Source organism: Gavia stellata, chromosome 2 (assembly GCF_030936135.1).
Source record: "Gavia stellata isolate bGavSte3 chromosome 2, bGavSte3.hap2, whole genome shotgun sequence".
NCBI lineage: Eukaryota > Metazoa > Chordata > Aves > Gaviiformes > Gaviidae > Gavia > Gavia stellata.
This window is the reverse complement of record NC_082595.1, coordinates 99,403,855-99,424,633: the sequence shown is the minus strand read 5'-3', so window position 1 is coordinate 99,424,633 and position 20,779 is coordinate 99,403,855. Positions and strand designations below refer to the sequence as shown.

The window sequence follows — 20,779 nt, the reverse complement described above, 5'->3', positions numbered from 1 at the left end:
TACACTGTCTGGATAAAGATTACACTTCATTTTAATGAGGAAAATATATCTACATTTTGAAAAGTGACGAATCTGAAATGATGCACACTAATGTGTGAAGTATCCAGGTTTTACTCCCATGAATTTCTTGACTAATAGTCGTGGAAAGGCTTTTCACCTGAAGTACCATGTTATGTTGTAAACTTAGAATACATGAACTGACATCAAGTGCAAACAGGATAACCAGTCAAATCGGATCTTTGGTCACTAGACATAGATGGCACAATTTACCACCAGTATTTCCTACACAGTATTGATCTCAGGTGGTTTTGTTGTACATAAGTGTGTTTCTTATTAGAAAATTATTGTAGGATAAAACATTTGCTGTTTACTACTAAACAATTAATTTTTTAGTGCATGTGCTGATTAATAAATTCATATGTTCTCAAGAAATACTTGCAGTTTCTGATTCTTCTCTGTAGTTTCCTTTTGCATGGTAAATCTTTGTACAGTGTATTGATTGCTTTAGAAATTCCAATACAAAAATATTTCTTCCCATTTTTGTAGCATGTTTTAAATTCAAGTTTATGTATTCATATGAAACACAGACAGCTTTTTCCCCACACTGTAATAAACTTCTCCTCGGTCTATGCATTGCACAGTAGGCAGCATAAGGTCCACAACGAAACACTACCTGACATTACATATGGGCACAGGTTTCTATAATGAGGAAGAGGACAAAATGAAGGCAGACATCTTCCTTTGGGTATCATAATGACAATGAGGTTAAATGAATGTTTTCTGGAAAAATTACAGAAAAAGATAGGCCAAAATCTTTTACTATAGTAAAGACAAGTCAATAAATACTTGTAGAGATAATGGTATGTTGCCATCCTGAACACCGCTGGTTTGCTGTTACCTTTTTGTTCTGACTGCAAGACTTGGAAATGTGGCTGTGTTGTTGTGTAGTGTAAGTTTTGGTTCTTGAGGTTGGTTCTTGGTTCTGACAGGTAAGCAGTCAGATCTGGTTAGGCTGTATCGACTCTGAAATTGTACTGGGTCTGGCAGGGATGGAGTTCACTTTCTTCATAGCAGCCTGTATGGTGTTAGGTTTTGGATTTGTGACGAAAACAATGTTGATGACACCTCAGTGTTTCAGCTATTGCTCGACAGTGTTTCCACAGCTTCAAAGCTTTCTCTGTTTCTCACTGTCGTCCCCCAATGAGTAGTTTGGGGGTGCACAGCAATCTGGGAGGGGACACAGCCTGGACAGCTGACCCCAGCTGACCAAAGGGATTTTCGATGCCATGTAATGCCATGCTCAGCAATAAAAATGGAGCAGGGGGAGGTTTTAGGGAGGTAGGCATGGCTCAGAGACTGGGTGGGCATCCATCTGCTTGTGGGAGGTGGTGAATGATTGCCTTTGCATCACTTGTGGGGTTTTTTTATTTGGCTCTCCTTTGCTTATTAAACTATCTGTATCTTGATTCATGATTGTTCTGCTTTTGCTCTTCCTACACTCTCCCCTGTCCCACTAGGGAGGGGAATTAGCAAGTGGCTGTGTGGTGCTTAGCTGTTGGCTGGGGTCAAACCATCACAGAAACGTAGTTCCAAGTTTATTTAGCAAAGTAGTTTTAAAAAACAAACAAAAAATCCGGCTCCAGTGTTGGCAAAAGTGTTGTGTGTATATATGTTTGTATATGTGTGTATATATGCATATCCGTCTATATCCATCTCCATATATATCTGTATTTTTAACATACATTTCAGATTTTTGTGAGAATACAGATTTTGCTCAATGTTTATGGTGAATTGTTTTATTTTTTCTTTGTTTTTAACGATAGTGAAGATATATTCTGAAGCAGTTTTCAGGACTTTATCCTGAAAGGGAGGGTGATACAAAGGAGTATTACAGTACTTGACTGTTCTCAAAATGATTTTTATAGGTGAAATTGGTGTTCAAGTAAAATGGATATCTTAATAACATGTGCAGTTCCTACTTGACTGTCACCCAGACATATTTATTAAGTTAAAGTGGCCTCATGTTTACTTTTAATTAGTAGACTCCTCTCTTTCTACTAAAAAAATTAAGCCTGAAAATCACCTTTTGTATGACCCAAAACTGCTTTGCTTGTCTGAGCTGTATAATCTTACCTGCAGCTAGTGGCAGAATTGCTGTCATCTATGTTTGTGTAGTTCCAGTGTATTCTAACGTTACCAAATAAAGTTTAAAAAAACACCACAGCAACAGTTTACTAATTCTAAATGCTGCAGTGCATCATTAAATGATGCTGGTTCCCTTGCTGCACTAGTCTTGAAAGGGGCTTTATATTTATGAAAATAACCAGAGTAAATACATATAGCAGTGTATTAGGCTGGTGCTCAGGAGCACTACACAGAGCAAACAGGAGGACTGTTTTGGAGATTCTTCTTGTATGTGTTTGCAGTCCTATGTATAGACATGAAAAACAAATACTTGGTGGGATTCTGAGTGCTGGAGAGCCTTTATTTCAGGAATTTGTTTAATGCTGACTAGGCCAGGTCTGATGGTATTCTTGTTTTCTAATACGGTGTTTTAGGAATCCAGCAGTTTATTTTGCTATGTTTTTGTTTTAATTTAACTATTTAGAGAAGAGTACAATGTTAATACAGCAGTTGTATGTTTTATGTTCAGGAAAAGTTTGAATTTGTGTGGGAGCATTTTCACTGACAAATGAGTGGGTCAGCAATAGAGTAAATACACAGATTGTCTGTGTTGCAAAGACTTACTTGCATAGAATCCTTTTATTCCTCTTGCGCTATTTTTTTTTTTTTTTTAGCCAGGTTATGATGAGATCAACCCAGACTGGAGACTCTCTAGTGAAAAAAGAAAGAAAATAAAAGGTATGTCGTTCAGTTAAATCATTATTTTATATCACTTTGTAGTTAAAAGTATTTACACAAATATACGAAGATCTGAAGTGGCTTCATTAAATCTCGGAATAGTTGCCAAAATTGTATGTATGATTTGAATTTGTAGCATGGCATAGCTAAATGAGTGTAACAATAGGTTTGTGTTGTGGTTTTGGGTTTTTTTTTTTTTTAAATCCTCTCTCAGGAATTCTTTTGTAGCCATAACCATAAATAAGAGGATATTTCAGTTAGTACAGGACTTCATTTATTATTAATCATACGGCTATGACTCTGTGGAATGTTGAATATTCAGCAGACGTCTCAGCTTGTATCAGAAGCTGCTATATCATAATATTGTAGGTAACACATTATTAGAGTCCACAGTCTAAAAAACTGAACTTTTCTTTCTGTGAATGTCTAGTAAATACTGAAAGCTAATGTACTTTTAAGAGATTAGGTTAAAATTCTGAAACAAAAGGGCTTTCTTTCCTCTGACTGGTTTTGCCTCATGTCAGTCTCTCCATTCTTTTCCCAAAATTCAGGCCACCACACGCAGCCATTTATCACCTGGTTATTGCATCGCTCTTCGAAGAGTGCAGAGACCAATAGCTGTTCCTCGATCCATTCGCTACTGCTTGTATACATCTATATTGTTAAAAAATCCCTGTTTCGTTGTACTATTTTTCTTGTGATTCTGTGTTTGGGTTAAGGCATCTGTACTGGTTTTGGCTGGGATAGAGTTAATTTTCTTCATAGTAGAATCATAGAATCATTTAGGTTGGAAAAGACCTTTAAGATCATCAAGTCCAACGATAAACCTAACACTGCCAAGTCCACCACGAAACCATGTCCCTAAGCGCCTCATCCACAAGTCTTTTAAATACCTCCAGGGATGGTGACTCAACCACCTCCCTGGGCAGCCTGTTCCAGTGTCTGACAACCCTTTCAGTGAAGAAATTTTTCCTAATATCCAATCTAAACCTCCCCTGGCACATCTTGAGGTCATTTCCTCTTGTCCTATCTCTTGTCACCTGGGAGGAGAGACCCACCTCTCTGCAACCCCCTTTCAGGTAGTCGTAGAGAGTGATAAGGTCTCCCCTGAGCCTCCAGCTCTTCTCCAGGCTAAACAACCCCAGCTCTCAACCGCTCCTCCTAGGACTTATGGTCCAGACCCCTCACCAGCTTTGTCGCCCTTCTCTGGACACGCTCCGGAACCTCAATGTCCTTCTTGCAGTGAGGGTGCCAAAACTGAACACAGAATTTGAGGTGTGGCCTCACTAGTGTTGAGTACAGGGGGACAGTCACTTCCCTACTCCTGCTGGCCACACTGTTTCTGATATAAGCCAGGATGCCATTGGCCATTTGTCACCTGGTTATTGCATGGCTCTTCCATCAGTGTAGAGATCAATAGCTGTTCCATGATCCATTCACTACTGCTTGTATACATCTATATTGTTAAAAAATCCCTGTTTCTTTGTACTGTTTTTCTTGTGATTCTGTCTTTGGGTTAACGCATCTGACCTTCATAGGTGCTGACTAAGCACTGAAGTGGCAGAAAAGTAATAAGCTGATCTGTTTCTCAGTGCTGTTTGGGGAAAGGTAGCTTTCATCACAGAGGTGGTAAATGACAGTGTCATGAACAAAGTGAGCTAATCCTCTGGTGAACGTTTTGCCCCAAGATCCAGTTACCGTAATCAAAATAATCTTAGAAATGACAGAGCTACCATCTTCAGTTGCAGTGACTTTTTTTTTTTTGTTTAATCTTCTTAACAATCTCATCTTGTAGGCTGTTTCAGAAGCTTTGTTCATGGTTGTCGCTTGTCCTCAAAAGCAGTGTAACCTTTTCTGATTTTTGTCACTATTATGTTTGGTAGCCAGGGAGACTTGCTTAAGGATGGCCTGGGAAGTATTGAAGCAGATTTTTATCAAATACCTAAAATTTGTATATACTTGTATATTTGTATATAGTATATTTGTATACTACGAATTCTTTTACCAAATAATATTAAAAAAAAATTAAGTCTAAAATTAAGTGTTTTTCCCCTCAACAGCTTTAGTTAATGCAGAACTGATTTAGTAAAACATAATTGATCTAAAATACAAACTTAGTGAACCAAAGATGCATATACAATAATAAATGTTTGTTAAATTGGGCCATCAGATAAAATCTCTTAATAATTGAAGTCACTTTTGTTCTTATCTGGTGTTTAAAGTTATATTTCTTTGTATGGTGCTTTCTTTTGTATTTATTTTAGATAAAGAATCCTATTACCCATTGATAGATGTAAATTGGTGGGCAGATAATTCTGTCATCCTGGCTCGCTGCTCTGGTGCATTGACTGTGTCATCAGTCAAGACGTTAAGGAACTTGCTGGGAAAGTCATGTGAATGGTTTGAGAGTTCTCCTCAGGTCACTTCAGCTCATGATGGAGGATTTCTAAGTCTGGAGGTGAGGAATGTGCACAGGCAGATATCATTCTGGAATGCTGCAGAAACAGTTGGCTTTTCTATATGTAATCCTAAGGGTGTTACATGTGTGTGTGTGTGTGTCGTATGGTTTAAAAAACCATAAATTATTATTACTAATAGGAAAAGTGGTTCTGTTTCCTTACCTCTAGGTATGTATGGCAGGGAAGTTCTGAACTTGCTGCAATTCAACTGTCTTAATAAAAACTTAATTGTCAAATAACTTCTAGAGAGTAGGTGCAAAACTCCTAGAAGTCTGAGTCTTAATGAGAGGAATCTTGCTGCAGGAAACAGTGTGTGTCGACAGTTTTCACTGCTTTGTAGGTTAGTGCATTTGAAGAATACTGTAAGCATCCCTTCTCCCATTTTGAAACAGATGCCTCTTACAGAAGGAGTATACTTAAGAAAATGAGGAATGCATTCAAATTAAGACCAAGCCATGTAAGAGACCTATTTTTGTTCATCTTTAATAGGATTCCAGGAAGGAGTAGAACATAATTTTGGTTAAGAAGTTAACCAGGAATTTTCTTTGAAACGAAGAAAATTATTGTTTCCTAAGGCTTAGACTGAAATAGGTCTTAAATACTTTAAACAGAAGTTTAAAATAATATCAGAATATCTCAATATGTACCAAAGCTTGCATGTATGTTTTTTGGAGTGATTTGTATTCTGGAAATCAGATCTAGCTAGTGGCTGGCATACAGAAAACCTTGCTTTGGATAGCTAGGAGTTGAAAACATTGCTGTATACTGCACTAAGCTATATGACATTGTACTAAGATGTCTCTATAGTTCTGTGTTGTCCAGGGTGGTGTAGGACATTTAGTGTGATAGTGGGTTGCTATTAAGAAGCCTTCACCCTTGTTTCAGTAGGTAAGGGATGAAGCCTCAGATCTAGGAGACAGACCCAGTCAGGGTTCGTGGAATATATTAAGCAAGCAGAGAAATAAAGGGTTTAAAGGGGAAGGGGAGGAAGGATGTTGGTTCTGAAATTTGAAGTGCTGCAGTGGACATGTACTCAATCCTCACCAAACTAGTTGAAATGTAATAGGTGGATGCTTCGTATTCTACCCTTAAGAATTGTTTTCTGTGCAGTGTGAGATAAAACTCGTTCCAAAAAGATTACGCTTGGAGAGCAGGCCTGGTGATGAAGATGAGGGAGAAGATGACTCTGACTCAGATGATGAAACTTCTGCTAAGGACAGATACTTCAGCTACCTAAAGCAAGGCCTGTACTTTGTGACAGAAATGGAACGATTTGCTCCTCCACGGAAACGTCCACGTACTATTACAAAGAATTTCCGCCTTGTCAGTTTGAGATCCACGACTCCAGAGGAACTGTACCAGAGAAAAGTAAGTATAGAAAGAAAGGTCCTATCTCTCATTATCAGTTTTATTTAGAAAAAACTTTTTATTTTTCTTTTAATTCTTGCTACGTTAACAGAAGGATTTAGGCACATATTTCTAAGGGTCTCCTAGTTGACAGTGTACTGTGTTACCTAATCGAAGGGATCGTTGTTTAAAACTAGCATTATAATAATTGAAATGAGATTATGTTTGCAGGTCACTGAGGAGACACTGTGCATCATTAGCTTGGCCAGACTTGTAAGTGTACTCATGTGAGTGTTTACAAATAATGAAAGACCTGGCAAATATATTGAATGAAATAATTTGAGCTTGTTATTGGCCAGGGAATGGGTTAACTTATACTCTGATGTGAATGTAATTTACTTGCATGGTTTTTTTAGGCATACATACAAATTAGGCCTGTGACTCATTCTTGCTGAAGAACAGATACTTCATTTTTACATGCCTAGTCTAGGCAGTACTTTGTCTAGGCCATTTCAATTGTTCTGATGGTAAACCGGCCCACTCTATAGCTGTTAGAGTTTCCAGGGAGTGCTGATGTCATATTGGTTACCTAAATAACTTCTTCCTTTTTCTAGAGGTGTCCATCAGATCTGAGTCTTACTAATCTGTATCTTGAGCCATTCTGTTTACTACCTGCTTAAGCATACCCACAGTAATTATCACACTACCTGTTTTGACACATGGAATTAATAATCCATTGTTTAATATGGCAATCAGATGACTTCCATTTTCATGTGTTTGCTTTTTAGATTGATAATGAAGAATATGGGGAAGCTTTGTCTTTGGCTCAAGCATATGGTCTTGATTCTGATCTTGTGTATCAAAGACAGTGGAGGAAGTCAGCTGTTAATGTTGCTTCAATTCAAGACTACTTGGTGGGTTTGGCTTTTGTGACTTTTAGGCTTTCTTATCAGAATGCCTGCATTATCTTTATAGAAATTGAATTCTCAATTGTGTTCTAATTTATACAACATAAATTGGTGGCAGTTTGGAGAGCTGTTCTGCAAATTCCATTTCATGTCATGTGGAAGAGAGTGATCTTGTTAAATTAACTAAAGGCCTGATCCGGAGACCCTGGAAGTTAATGGAAATCTTTCATTTCAAGTGCTTCTAATTTCTGTTAATAGCAGCTTGCTTTCTCTGGTATAATCTCTCCCCCACATGCAGAAGTGGATTGCTGCCTGGCAAATGAATAATAATAATTGGAAATATAAAGCATTTAAATAACTTCCGAGTATTTTAGAAAATTAAATGAGGTGAAGTTGGTATCAGTAGCTATATAGCAAAGTTTGAATAACAAAATTTACAGTGAACTCTGCTACCTCTAACTGGAGCTTTTCAGTAGAATCCAACATGGGGTTGTTTGGCTTGGAAGAAAGACTTCAAACTCAGCAGACAAACATTGTCAAAGATGCACAATCTAATGGTCTTCCAAAGGATTTAGAAAAATATAATTTTTTTGTTTTTTTCAAGTCAGATATTAATTGAATGTCAAAATAAGATTTTTTACAAGTAGACATTCTCCATGTGCTATGTAATCTCAACTGAAGATCAGCAGATAAGGCCAATAGTATTTTGTGATCCTGGTGTGTCCTTCCTGTCACAGAATCCTATTGGCATGTGAAGAGGTTGATACTCAAAATGACTCCAGTGCTATTGTGGAATACACTTGGTTTATAGCAACTACATTTTAGCCCAAAATATATATTTTTTTTTTTTTTAGCATAAGGAGGAGTGGTACTAATTAGGGAATACACGTAATAACTTCTGTTCCAGTTGTTGTGAAAGTTCTGCTAAATCATTTGGCATTTCTGTGCCCTTTTCTGCCACATATACTCTGAGGGAATTGTATTTTTTTTCGTTCTCACCTTGTTTGTTCGTTCACATTGTCAGTCTTGAGGTTAAGTTAACATTTTTTTAAGCGGAAGAAACACATTAGAAGATTTTAACATCTCCAGTTTCATTGCTTTGAATTGAAGCATATAACATTGCATCTGTGCTCTTGTTCTTGGACAGAGCAAAATTAAGAAGCGCGCATGGGTTCTTCACGAGTGCTTGGAAAGAGTTCCAGATAATGTGGATGCTGCTAAGAAGCTGCTTCAGTATGGCTTGAAAGGCACAGACTTGGAGGCTTTTGTGGCCATAGGAAGAGGAGAAGATGGCGGCAGGTTTGGGAAGAGTGTTTCTTTTTGTTTGTTTTCTTTTTAAAGAATGGTGTATGAAGTCTTTTCTAATGATTTGGTACAACTTTATCAACCACTAATGAAAATGTTAAGATGCTTTTGCAGGACATAAAGAAAGGTAATGCTTTGAATCAAACTATTCTAAAGATATCCACAAGGTACCTATTCTCATTTTACTTTTTACAAAGGTAAAATCACTGTTGATTTGGTACTGCATTTTCCACCTTCTCTGGATGCCCTTTTATTTTCTTCATCATAGAGAACTTCTGATGTCACTATTTTTCTATGAGAATCTGTTTCTGTTGCATCTTCTGGAAGCTGCCACTACCTGTATAAATGTGTTTTGTTGTATGTCTTAATTGTTATAATGATCTTCTGTTGTTCAGGTGGGGAGGGGAACAAAGAAAAACACAGTGGGTCAGTGGGGAAATATGTGCAGAGACAATTCTCTTCACTGTTTAGTTCCTGGTGGTAGAAATAGAAAAGGCTGTTCTTTCTTCGTGTAGTCATCTCTTACCATTGTGTGCTGTAGAGCTGCTGCCAATCCCAGTGCTACCTATGGAATTTAGAAACTTTTATCAACCATCATAGCTGTGTGGTTGGTGGTTTGGTTTTTTCGGTTTGTTTTAGGGAGGGGGTGGAAACAAGAGATGATTCCTCTTGTTGGCTTGTGGTGAGTGCCTGCTGCTGTTACAACAGCAAAACTCAGTATTACAGTTTTCTACAAAAGTTTTGATTTTAGTCAAGACATAAATAGAAAGCTGTGTTAGTATGTTTATTCAAAAATTAGTTTGTCATATCTTTTTGTTGTTTTTTTAATCAACATTGATTACATTGTTGGTTTTGTCTTCCAGATTTATCTTACCAGGGGAGGTGGACATTGAAATTCCCTATGAAGACTTTTTGTCACCAGATGAAGAAGTGGATACTAGAAACGAAAAAGAGGCCAAGAAGCTTCAAGAACTGCTCTTATCAGTAAACTTCTCCAAGTAAATGAAATGTTAGGCCATGTTTTATTCAGAGTAATAGGTTTGTTATAACTACACAGTTGCAATAACTTAATTACTCACATATACGTTATTCCTAATAGGAAAGTGGTTTAAATTTTAATTGGCATTATGTTGTGTCAAAGTTCTTGGTTTACTTAGTTTCTTGATGTATTCCAGTGCATAAAGTCATTAAAATGTGTAACCGTTGTCTTCATATGCACGTGATGTACAATATCAATTGCAAGCATAAAAATTCCTGTTTTGAACACAGGCTGACACTGGAACAAAAAGAACTGTGCCGTAGCAGGCTGAAGCTGTTAACTTATCTTGATCGCCTTGAAACCTATGAGGTGAGGACACTTGGTAACTGGCTACAGTTCTTTTGAGTTCTCATTCCATAGGTATTCCTGTAACTTATTTGTCACATCATCATATCTTTTTTGTTAATATATTGTAGTATTTATGTTTGTAGTCTTCTTGAAATGCTACTGTCTCTCACTTGAGAAAAGTAAGGTGTTTTCTGCTCAAGCTACCGTGTTTCTCCTGCTTCACTGTTGCACGTGGCCGGCTTCTAGTTGGGCAGAAGCCTGCTTTGAACATACTGTGTCTGCAGGGAGTTAAGCTATGCAACAACACGGGATGTGGAGTTGGTGCAGGAATACTATTATTTCCCTCTGTCAGTCTAATTAGCAAATTCTAGTCAGATTCTCTGATGAATCTTTTTCTTCCATGAGCTTACTGAAGTGAAAGTTTTTGGAATGTCAGGATGTATTTTGCTTAGTTTTTTTATCTTTGCAGTTGGCACTCACTAGTCATGTAATGACTTACCACATCTCTTTGTAACTAATGTTGTCTAAACCCTAATTAAAATATGACAGAGAATTGTCTTAGCTTATCAATCAAAAATGCTTCTTTTTTTTTTTCATTTGGAAACAAATAAAAAACAACAGCATGCTTTTCCACATATATCTCATACTTACTCATCCTAAGATAAAGAAACTTGTAGGCTTTTTGATGCTTTTGTAGATCTTGCATAAAACCCAATCTTTTATAAGTGTGTTTTTTTTTTTTTTTAAAGGAAATCCTTGGAGGGCCTCATGCAGCTGAACAGCACTACGATGGCGAATTCTTCAAGAAGTTCAGAAATCAGAATATTGTACTTTCAGCAAGAACTTATGCTCGGGTATTAATATTTATTTTGCTAGAATGTAATTTTGTTTTGGTATTGCTGTTTTCTCTTAAGTGCATTCTTTTCCCCCCTTTGAACTTGCTTGTGTCTCAGTGGGAATTTAAGAGGTGGGGGGGGTGTTTGTTTGATTGTAAATAAATATATGCAGTGACCCTGAGCTGATTTTCTTTATTGCTAAAGAAGATTTTTAAATTAAATGTTTGTTGCATGACCTAAGCTTACATTCTTTGCTCATTTTCAGTCTAAATCAGTCTTAGGCTAGTTTTGCAACTTAATGTTTTGGTCTTTAGGAAAGCAATGTCAGAGCCCTGGAAATTTTGTTCACTTTCCATGGATCAGCTTTACTTCCACACAGACAGGCGATTCTCTCCAATTTTCCAGAGACTACTTCACCACATGAATATGCTTTCTTGTTGCCTGAAGCTTGGTAAGGATGCATCAATAGATATCAACTAAAAAAAAGATTTTTAGGTTAATACTTAATTTTTTTTCCATATATGGCAATCTGCTGTTGGTTATTACCTGGAATCAAGAGAGCGGCTTTGCCTTTATGTACTTGACCAGTCTTCATTTTCTGCTTTACTTTGTGCCATTCATGGAAGCTTTTTGGTCTCTTTTGGTTATGATCAGGAAAGTAGGGACTTTAAATCTTCTTGCCTCTGCTACACGTAAGAGGAAGCATGGCCTTGCAGGGCCTTTTCTGACCTGAAACTGCCCAGATTTTCACAGGTGTAAATACAAGTCTGTAATTGGTTTGTAATAACAGCCAGCATTAGGTAATTAATAATACAAGTGTTTAGCTCCCTGGAAGCAATTATGTTTTTATGGATTTGTTTGGAAATGTAATTTAACACTTTAGCAGTCAGTAACTTCAAAATCATTAATCTCTTGTTACTGAGTCTTACGCAGCTTGCTAAGGTAGAATTATGAAAAGCTTTAAATACAGACTTTCCTACTCTTTCATTTCAGTGTAAAAAGTTAGTTTGCTGCCAATTTCAGATACGTTTTCATAAGAGTCTTCCTTGAACATCATAATAATGTTCTGTGTATTAATTAAAAGAATTTTTTGCTTCTATAGTGTTTCTTTCAAACACTTCAGTTAAGAAATTAGTTTTGAAGCATATTGTTCAGTGCCCATAAAGAAATAGGGAGATTTCATTATTTAATATTTTACAATAGGACTTTGAAGCCTTACTTCAGAGGGATAGTTTTTGGAGTAGCTAATAATTTTTTTCTTTTTTTTGTAGTCTTCCAGCATGATAGTTAAGTTTTTTCCTTCAAAGTTTTAACAGTCCCATTTGGATAATTCTCCACGTAGAAGAGGTTTTTTTAATTCGAGTTATTCCCCTGACATTTTTCCTAGCTTATAATACTTACCACTTTTATCCTTTCTGAGTAGAAGTTAGTCTTTATTTCATGATATCTGATACTTACCCCAGTGCCTTTTTTATTGTGTTGGTAGTATTAGGAACACATGTAGTTATTTAGTTATGGTGTGAAAACACTTGGTTTTTATCCTTTTCTTTAAGGTAACGGTTAGGACCATGAAGAGAAATTATTGCAGTGTTTATAAAATTGGTAAAATATATTCCAATTTTTCTCTTTTGTTTTGATAAGATTTATAATGTGAGAGGGAGGGAAAAAGGGTCGTCTTAAATGTGGTTATAATATGTTGGTGTTCATAAACAGGTTCCCCTTTTTTCTGAAGGGTTGTTTGTTCTTGGTTTTGTTTTTTTATTTTGTTGTTGTGGTTGGTTGGTTTGTTTAAGAAACTGACTTGTGTGCCAAGAGGCAAAATGACAGTTAAAATAAAACATTTCACCAGTGATCTAGTAGTAAAGATGTGAAGTTAAGGGTTAAGAACTTAGTTTTGTCTGCTGTTGAAAAATGGAAATATAGAGTTTGAATCTTTATTCCCGTTGCAGACAGAACTTTCCAGTGCTACGATCAGGCAGGTGCAGTTTCACACCTTTTTTTTTTTTCCCCAGGTTGCAAAGCAGATAATACTGTATGTCTTTGGAATGTTTGTCTTTGGACAACTACAAAATGGGGATGAGAGCAAATCCTATATACACAAATCCCATATACTTAAAATATACAGTATATTTGATCTAAGCTTTTTCTAAAACTGTTTCCCTGTTACAAAATTGATTACTCACATAGTATTGCTAAATACACTCCCTAGAACTCTATTTTATTAATGTAATAGAATTAAATATGTGTTGATGAAAATATCTATTAATGAGAACAATATAAGAATGAAATAGTCTTAAGCTGTACAAAGTAGTTGTGTGTTTTTTTTTTTTTTTTTTAAATGGGATGAGTCTCTCCCCCCCCCTAGTCCAAATAGCTTCAGCTTCTGGCAATTCTTGTTTCATGTGAGTCAAAGAGAATTGAACTTCTTGGTCATTTAAAGTGAGTTTATTGGGCCTTTCACATCTAACATATATTTTTTAAATGAGTTATTAGTATGAATAGAATTGCTGGCATTCTGTAGGTACATAGCTGTTGTTATGAAATCCAGTTTAAATGAATGTGCTATCTAGTTTACTTCTCTATAGAACACAGCATGTAGACATAATTTGCCTTAAATGATTGAACAAGATTATGATACAACTTACGGAACTATTTCATTGCCACATAATAGTAAAAAGTTGCAAGTACTGACTGTAATTAATAAACTTCTGAACAAAAGGAAAACATTGCAAAAATATAACCCCCAATGTTTTAATTGGTAGAAAAAATGCCTGTAGCATCACGACTTACTGTCTCTTCAGCTTCTGCGGCTTGTAATTACAGTGGCCTTGGGATGAAGGGTGAGAGTGATTCAATCTGTCCTCATGAACTTCTACTTTAAACAAATCTTTTAAAGAATTCTGAGTCAGGAAATAACTTAAGTCTGGTTTTCCTCTTTAAATTTCACTCTGTTGCAGTTATGAAATAGGGTGTATGCTGGATATCAGAAGGATTTTCTACTTTCAGCTGCAAAAAAGACAGATCTGTCTTGTGATTTCTTTTAGCTCATTGTTTTTCTGAAAAGTCAAGGCCATAACTGTCTGTACCAAGAGATTCCAATAGGGTAATTGGTTGCTGTGATGCATGTCATGAGACCACTAACATGGAACAACTGCATGATAGTGCCCATGTTAAAAATGCAGCCTGCCCTGGTGGCCTTGCTTAAAGAATGCCTTGTTCTTGCCTTGCTGATGGCTTCGCTGCTCAGCCTCCTGCAGTGTGCAGCTCAGGAGGCAGAGAAGATCTTCGTGGAAGAAAAAAATACTGTAGTTTGTCTTCTAGGTCTTCATATATGGCCCTCTGTGTGTGTAGGATGAGGTACTGCTGTGAATTAACCATATTGTGTCTGTGTATATGGAGCACTTTAAACAATAAAAGGGTTGGTTCCCAGCTGGAGCTCTCTGAGGTGGTATCTATCCTTATGGAAATTCACCATATTGCTCTGTGTTCCCTTTGTTCCTCCAGCTATAGGAGAATGTGGCTGAGGAAAAACTTGAGATTGTATAGCAGGTGCTGCCTTGTTTGTGCATGAAACGGGTGAGGTGGGACAAATAATCACCTCTAGCCATTGCCAAGGGAAAAGCATTGAAACAAAATTGCTTGCTGTACACCACCATCAACATTGGATGCACATAGAAATGCTATCTCTGAAGAATTTCATTACCTATGAGAAATATTTTTGTAAAGGTTGCATTATAACTGCCATTTCCTTTCATCTGGAGCTTCCAGTTCAGCTGCAAGTAGTAAATTCTACGTACTTAGTGAAAGAAAGGCTTGTTTTGCTAGTGCATTTTATAGGCATAAAGCAGTTGTTTTTCTTGTTACCGGCACATGTCATTTACATTAGTATGGCATTTAGAGGCTGTTGTCACAAAAATTTTAAGGTCTTAACAGTCCAGGAAGAGTTGGCATAACAAATGGGGGGAAAAAAGTTAGAATAATTTCATTTTTTCTGTCTTCTGGGCCAAGTTGTTAGGAAGTATATGCATATGTTTTTTTCTGTATCTACTTGTAAAAAGTCTCAAGTGGTAGATATCCTTTTGTTTCTTGTTTTTGGCACATGTTTTGTAGCTTAGCATCTTTAGGGGTTGCTGTCAGAACTGTTCAGGAGGAGGCTTGTAATGTCTGAACAGAGGATTTATGTCTTCATGAGACTCTTGAAAAGGACTGTGAGTTGTATAAGCTCAACAGCTTCTGGAGTTGAGAAGGAATCTGAAATACTAAGACACATTGGGGGCTCTACGTGCCTGTTGGCTTCAAATTGGTATTGTGATAGACTGACATTACTCAGTAATGTGTTTTTGCAGAATTGTGATTGTAATGTTTTCCTACTTCTTTTTGTATTGTTTCTCAGCTTCTTTTATAATGATGGCTCCTGAATCTCTGCTGTCTCTTACTCATTGGGATTCATACTCCTTCTCAAAGATCCATCAGATGCACAGACTTCATCTGTTAAGACAACTAAAGTGCAGGTGGTAGAAGTTTTTAGGTATTCAAAGGAGATGATAGCTCTTTCTAATCTCTATTTTAATAGCTACAGCTAGCATTCTTAGTCTATAGTTAAGACTGTTGCCCTCAGGTTTTTAAAGGTGATCTCAGAGGAAAATAATACTTTACCACCATTATAAATACATAAACACAGTATTTTTCCTTTTCTTTTAATTCTCTTATGCTTTTTACTACATTTAACTGCTATATTACAACATTACCGCTCACATTTTAAACTCACAGAAGTTGGGAAATTGAAATTTATGGTTCCCTCAACAGCCATAAGTCTGCTATATTGCACATTACACTACTAGTAAAAATCTTCCCTCTAAGATAGCAACTTTTTGCATGTTTCTGCTTTTTTTTACTCCTTAACTTCCTCAAATACTGGTTTTCAGTTGTGGCTTAAAGTGAATTTTTACTGGATGAACTCCATTTGCCTGATGAACTAGGGTAGGAGTGGAAATATCTTCTAAAAACTTAGTGAAGCTTTTAAAATCTGAAAATTTCCACATACTAGACTCTCATCTATAAATAGATAAATACTACACAATTAAACTAAGAGGTTCATAAGCAGTTAACTTTGCCTTTCCATAATGATATCTTCTCCTGAACTAGGTTTTTAGTTATTGCCTGCGACACTGCAGTTTTGATAAAGCTCTTACAGCTTCATCTCTCCTTAGTATGTGTATGTAAATAGGTTTGATGACTGACTGAATGTCTGCAGAACTGTCTAATACACGGTCCTCGTTTTTGCATGTTAGTTTTTCTTCTCTTCTGAAGCTGAACTGCTTTTGTTTTTAGTGTAGTTCAGAAGTGTTCATGTTAAAAGAATTAATCCCATGAACAGTTCTGTTTGTTTGAATTCATTTGTATAGTGCTACAGTGAAATAAATAAGAAGGGCATAAGTTTTATATGCTCTTCTTTTCCTTTGCACTACAGGAAAGGAGAAAAAGAGTTTAGAGGTAGAGGGATCGATGTAGTTAATACTATTTCAAGGATGTGTTTGGAACAGAAAATATATTTTAAAAAAAAAAAATCTCAGATCTTACCATCCCCTATGAAGTAGAAAAAGTAACTGTTGAGGGAAAGATGAACTTGTCATGATGGCACTCCTGTTCCTGTCTGGATTGACTTCTGGTAGGAATGGGGAAGGTTCTTGTGGTCCATGTAAAAGTTACAGCAGTGGTTTGGAGGAAGAGAAGCTCTTCTGCAAACTGGCCTATGTGGGGATCTGGGAAAGCAGCAGGAGCAGCTCACTGCAGCCAGAAGGCTGCTGCAGAAAGTCAGCTGGCAAAAGTACCATAGGTACTATGAGGGAGCCGTGGAGAGCATGAGCTGTCACCAAGGAAGGAGGGAAATTTCACAGGAACTGCTATGCTGGAGCTGAGCTGCCATTCAGAGGGACCTAGACAGGCTGGAGGAATGGGCCAGCAAGAGCCTTGGGGAGTTCAAGAAGGATGAATGCTAAGTTCCGTTCCTGCAGCTGAAGAAACTCTTGCAACAATAAAGGCTGGAGACTGACTGTCTGGGAAGCAGCTCTGCTGAAAAGGACCTGGAGGTCCTGATGGCACAGGCAAGACACAGGCCAGCAGCATGCTGTGCTGCATCAACAGAAGCACAGCCAGGAGACTGAGCAATCAGACTACCGCGCTCGTTCAACTGCATCTAGAATACTGGCCGCCAGTACAGGAGAGACATCAGTAAACTGGAGCAAGCTCAGCAGAGGGCCACCAAGGTGACTGGGGACTGGAGCACTTGAAGGCTGAGAGAGGTCCTTGTGTGCAGCATGGAGAAGGTTTCAGGTGGGCCAGTAGCAGCCTTTGCATACCTTCCTCTAGCTTGTGAGCTGGGCTCTGCCTGTGCTGTTTATCCACACAGCATTAACAGAGTTTTCTTTTATTTGTGGCTTGTTCAACCCTGACTTGTCCTGTTTTCATCCACCATGTGTGTCTTCTGTGTGTGTAGTCCTGAACTGTACCTTGGCTTGCCTTCCCCAGTCTTTTGATGAAAGTATATTGCTGCCATTCTCTTACCTGTTTGTCACCTTTTTACAGGGTTTAGAACAAAATTTATTCCATGAACATTCACTATGCTTTATCAATGCACAGTTCTGAAGGAGTATTTTCACTATATGGTGGCAGACAGCTTTGATCTTACTTGAAGTTCAGCTGTGTCTTTAAAATAGCCCATCTTGATATTTGTGAAAGCTATTGCCTCACAATTTTAGTTGTATACATCGAGGAAAAAAACACAGTGAGCTTCTAAACTGCAGTTATGTAGTGTTGGTTGACTCTTTTGATGTTTAAATTATTCAGTCTAGGTTGTTCTGGGAGGGGAAAAAAAGAAGTTCCCCTCTCCCCACATCACTAAAACATAGCTTGATTTGTTTATACAAAATCAGATATAACTTCTGTCCTCTGGTGGCAGAGTTGCTTCGAAAGACCTATCATTGCAATGTGCACGGCAGGAATTCTGACCGGTAGTTAACTGTGGCAGCCAAAAGCAGCTGGGATACCTTTTCCACTAGTTCATGTGGATTAGTTTTCCCAAAATGTGTGGTGTTTCTGGCACTCTGTTTTAGGCACCAGCTGTACTTCAGTCTTGATAAATTTGTCATGTCCTGTGGATATTCCTGGAAAATGAAGAGCTGCTCTCTCTGCCAACCACTTCTGTATCACATAGTATGTTGAATAGTTGGAAACCTAAAAATACATGTAATCAGTTATATAGTTGCAATTACAAATTCACTACTAAACTACTATAATGGTAGAAAAGAATGTTTTCATACAATATGAAAAATGCCATACATATCATAGCTGTTTAAGGCTATATATCTGGGATGCATTTCTTCTCATATTTCAATCTTGGTTATAGAATAATTGTGACATAATAAAACTGTTTCAGAGCCATAAGAATTGCAGAGCAACAGAAACTGTCATTGATTTCCCCATTGCTGTCTGCGAAGATACAGGCTTTAGACAAATGAGCTTCTGAATTAAATTAAAAAAGAATATTTTATAAAACTTCCCTTGCAGATCCTGCATTATGTACAACTATATTATATATAGCCTCCTTCTAATGCTTCCGTATCTGTATGTAGGGGGGATTATGGAAGTGCTAATTTGAATGTGAAGTCTAAAATAATTTACAGTGTACCTACAGTAAAAAATATGGAAAACAAAAATTCTGGTAAGTGTACAAGTGTCAGCAGGGGGAAAAGAGTATTTGAAGTTTCAGGATTTTACATTACTTTTATCACAAAACATAAATCTGAGATAATTTAAAAAATAAATACAATAAAATCTGAATCAAGCACAATTCTTAAAAACGTTTTGAGTGGATAACAAAATCATTTGATGGAAACACTGCCTTATTTTTATAGTTCAGTATCTTTCATATATAGCTTTCTCACGTCTAGCAGGTCAATACTGGGTTTCTTACTTAAATGCATTATGTTCAGAACTATTCCAGTATGTAACATACAGGCTTTGAAATGCAGGATTAGTATTTATAACATTATTTTTTCAGACAATGAGACACGATTTAAAAAAAACAAAGAAAAGAAAAAGCAAAGATTAATCTACTCCCAAAATATTTTTTAGAAAAAACCCCAAACCTACTCTTAAAAATGTGCATGTCTTTCAGCAGAAAGATATTGTTTTATAAATGTGTTGGAGTGAATTGCCTTTTGCCTTGGAATCTGGATTCGATACGCACAAGTTGAGAAATTTTTTTTAAAATCTTTTCCCTTGTAATCCTCAACTAGATGAGTCTCGGAGACAGGCCTGCTGTATGAAATGCTTGAAGGGGAAAAAAAAAAACTGCACAGTTGCTATTGGCAATAGAAAGAATTGGACTCTGACCTTAAAACTGAATTAGACCCTCCTCTTTTGAAAGCCTGTCCTTGGAGAGAAAATAATCTGCAGGTTTGAATAAATGCAGTTGGTAGGATACAGAAACTACAATAGCATGGACTTTTGCGAAAGAGAAGAATGGGAAGACTTGCCAAGCCAATGTAAACAATAGAGTGAAAAGAGCAATACAGGTAAAGTCAGCTCTTTTTGAAGAAATAGAGTTGAATACCTCTGTAATCTGTCAGTTTACTGGGCTCCAATCATATTTATTCTACTGTTGAAAAGAAAAGAGAGAAGGGTAAAGGGTGAGGGGCAAGCAGTGGCTCAGAAAAAAAATAAAAACCCCATGCTAATATTTGTGTAGAGTTATGGTCTGGCACAGCTGATAGTGGTTTTGTTTTTTTTTTTTATTTGGAAAAGAAGGCCACCTGCCTTAGTGACTACAGTGATCTGTCCCCATATCTGGAATTTCGGCTGAGTGCCCTCCAAATAGGAACCTGCCCATGTCTCTGACCTCTGGGATTTCAGTGTCTAGAACAAAACTGCAAAACTGCGTAGCATAAGCAGAGACACTAATGAATTCTGGATGCAGTAGCAGACAGTGTATGTTGCACATACGGCAAGCTACCTGTGCATGCTACATTTACCACTTCCAGCCCAGTTAGGCGTATGTAATGTGCACAGGGTGTACACGGTGGTTCTGATGTGCCCCAGTTCAGCTGGATTTGCTGCACATGTGTTGTAAGCAAAAGCATGGTAGAAGAACGGAAGCCCTACCTCTTTGCATATATGTGTTCATGTCTGTATCTCTTTTTTCTTCTCTGTCTCATCTACATTTATGTTTTTGAGTTTTCAGACTGCAGTGGTGTTTTGATGCCTGAAATCTTTTGCAGCTGACTTGCTTCAATTTTAACAGAGTTTTGTTGCTCTCTGTTTATGCATGAGTCACTGGAGTTACTGATAATGGAAATATGAGGGGAAAAAAAATCTGTGCTAAAACATAACTATCAGTTAAGAAAAAACCTTGTGATAAATGTTGAAATAAACACAGCGTTTTAATAATTTCTTTGCCTTTATAAAGGAATCGGGTACAGGGATTTCCCATTCTTTGCTAGTGCCGAGACTGTTTTATTCCATTCCTTGTGTTTGAATTCAAATATGAAGAGTTTTTCTAAACTCTTCAGAATGAGGAGAGAAAGTAAGGACAGTTGGATGTAGTCATGTAGGGGGCAGGAGGAAGTTACGGATTTTATTTTTTTTAGGGTTGTTGAGAAGGTGAATGAAGTTAGCAGTCAGCTCTGAGTGGTGTGGGTTTTGCTGTGGTTTTTTTTGTGAACTTAGCTCAGCAAG

General features: G+C 37.2%; 1 protein-coding gene across 1 annotated transcript in view; it reads left to right on the top strand.

Moving 5' to 3' along the window:
• Positions 1-20,779, top strand: part of NBAS (NBAS subunit of NRZ tethering complex) — a 195,410-nt gene that overhangs the window by 26,373 nt on the left and 148,258 nt on the right. Inside the window, exons 13-21 of the mRNA XM_059835890.1 lie at positions 2,799-2,862; positions 5,127-5,320; positions 6,432-6,689; positions 7,457-7,582; positions 8,724-8,875; positions 9,745-9,879; positions 10,151-10,229; positions 10,958-11,062; positions 11,359-11,495. Of these exons, the coding sequence (XP_059691873.1) occupies positions 2,799-2,862; positions 5,127-5,320; positions 6,432-6,689; positions 7,457-7,582; positions 8,724-8,875; positions 9,745-9,879; positions 10,151-10,229; positions 10,958-11,062; positions 11,359-11,495 (1,250 nt within the window). The remainder of the gene's footprint in view (positions 1-2,798; positions 2,863-5,126; positions 5,321-6,431; positions 6,690-7,456; positions 7,583-8,723; positions 8,876-9,744; positions 9,880-10,150; positions 10,230-10,957; positions 11,063-11,358; positions 11,496-20,779) is intronic.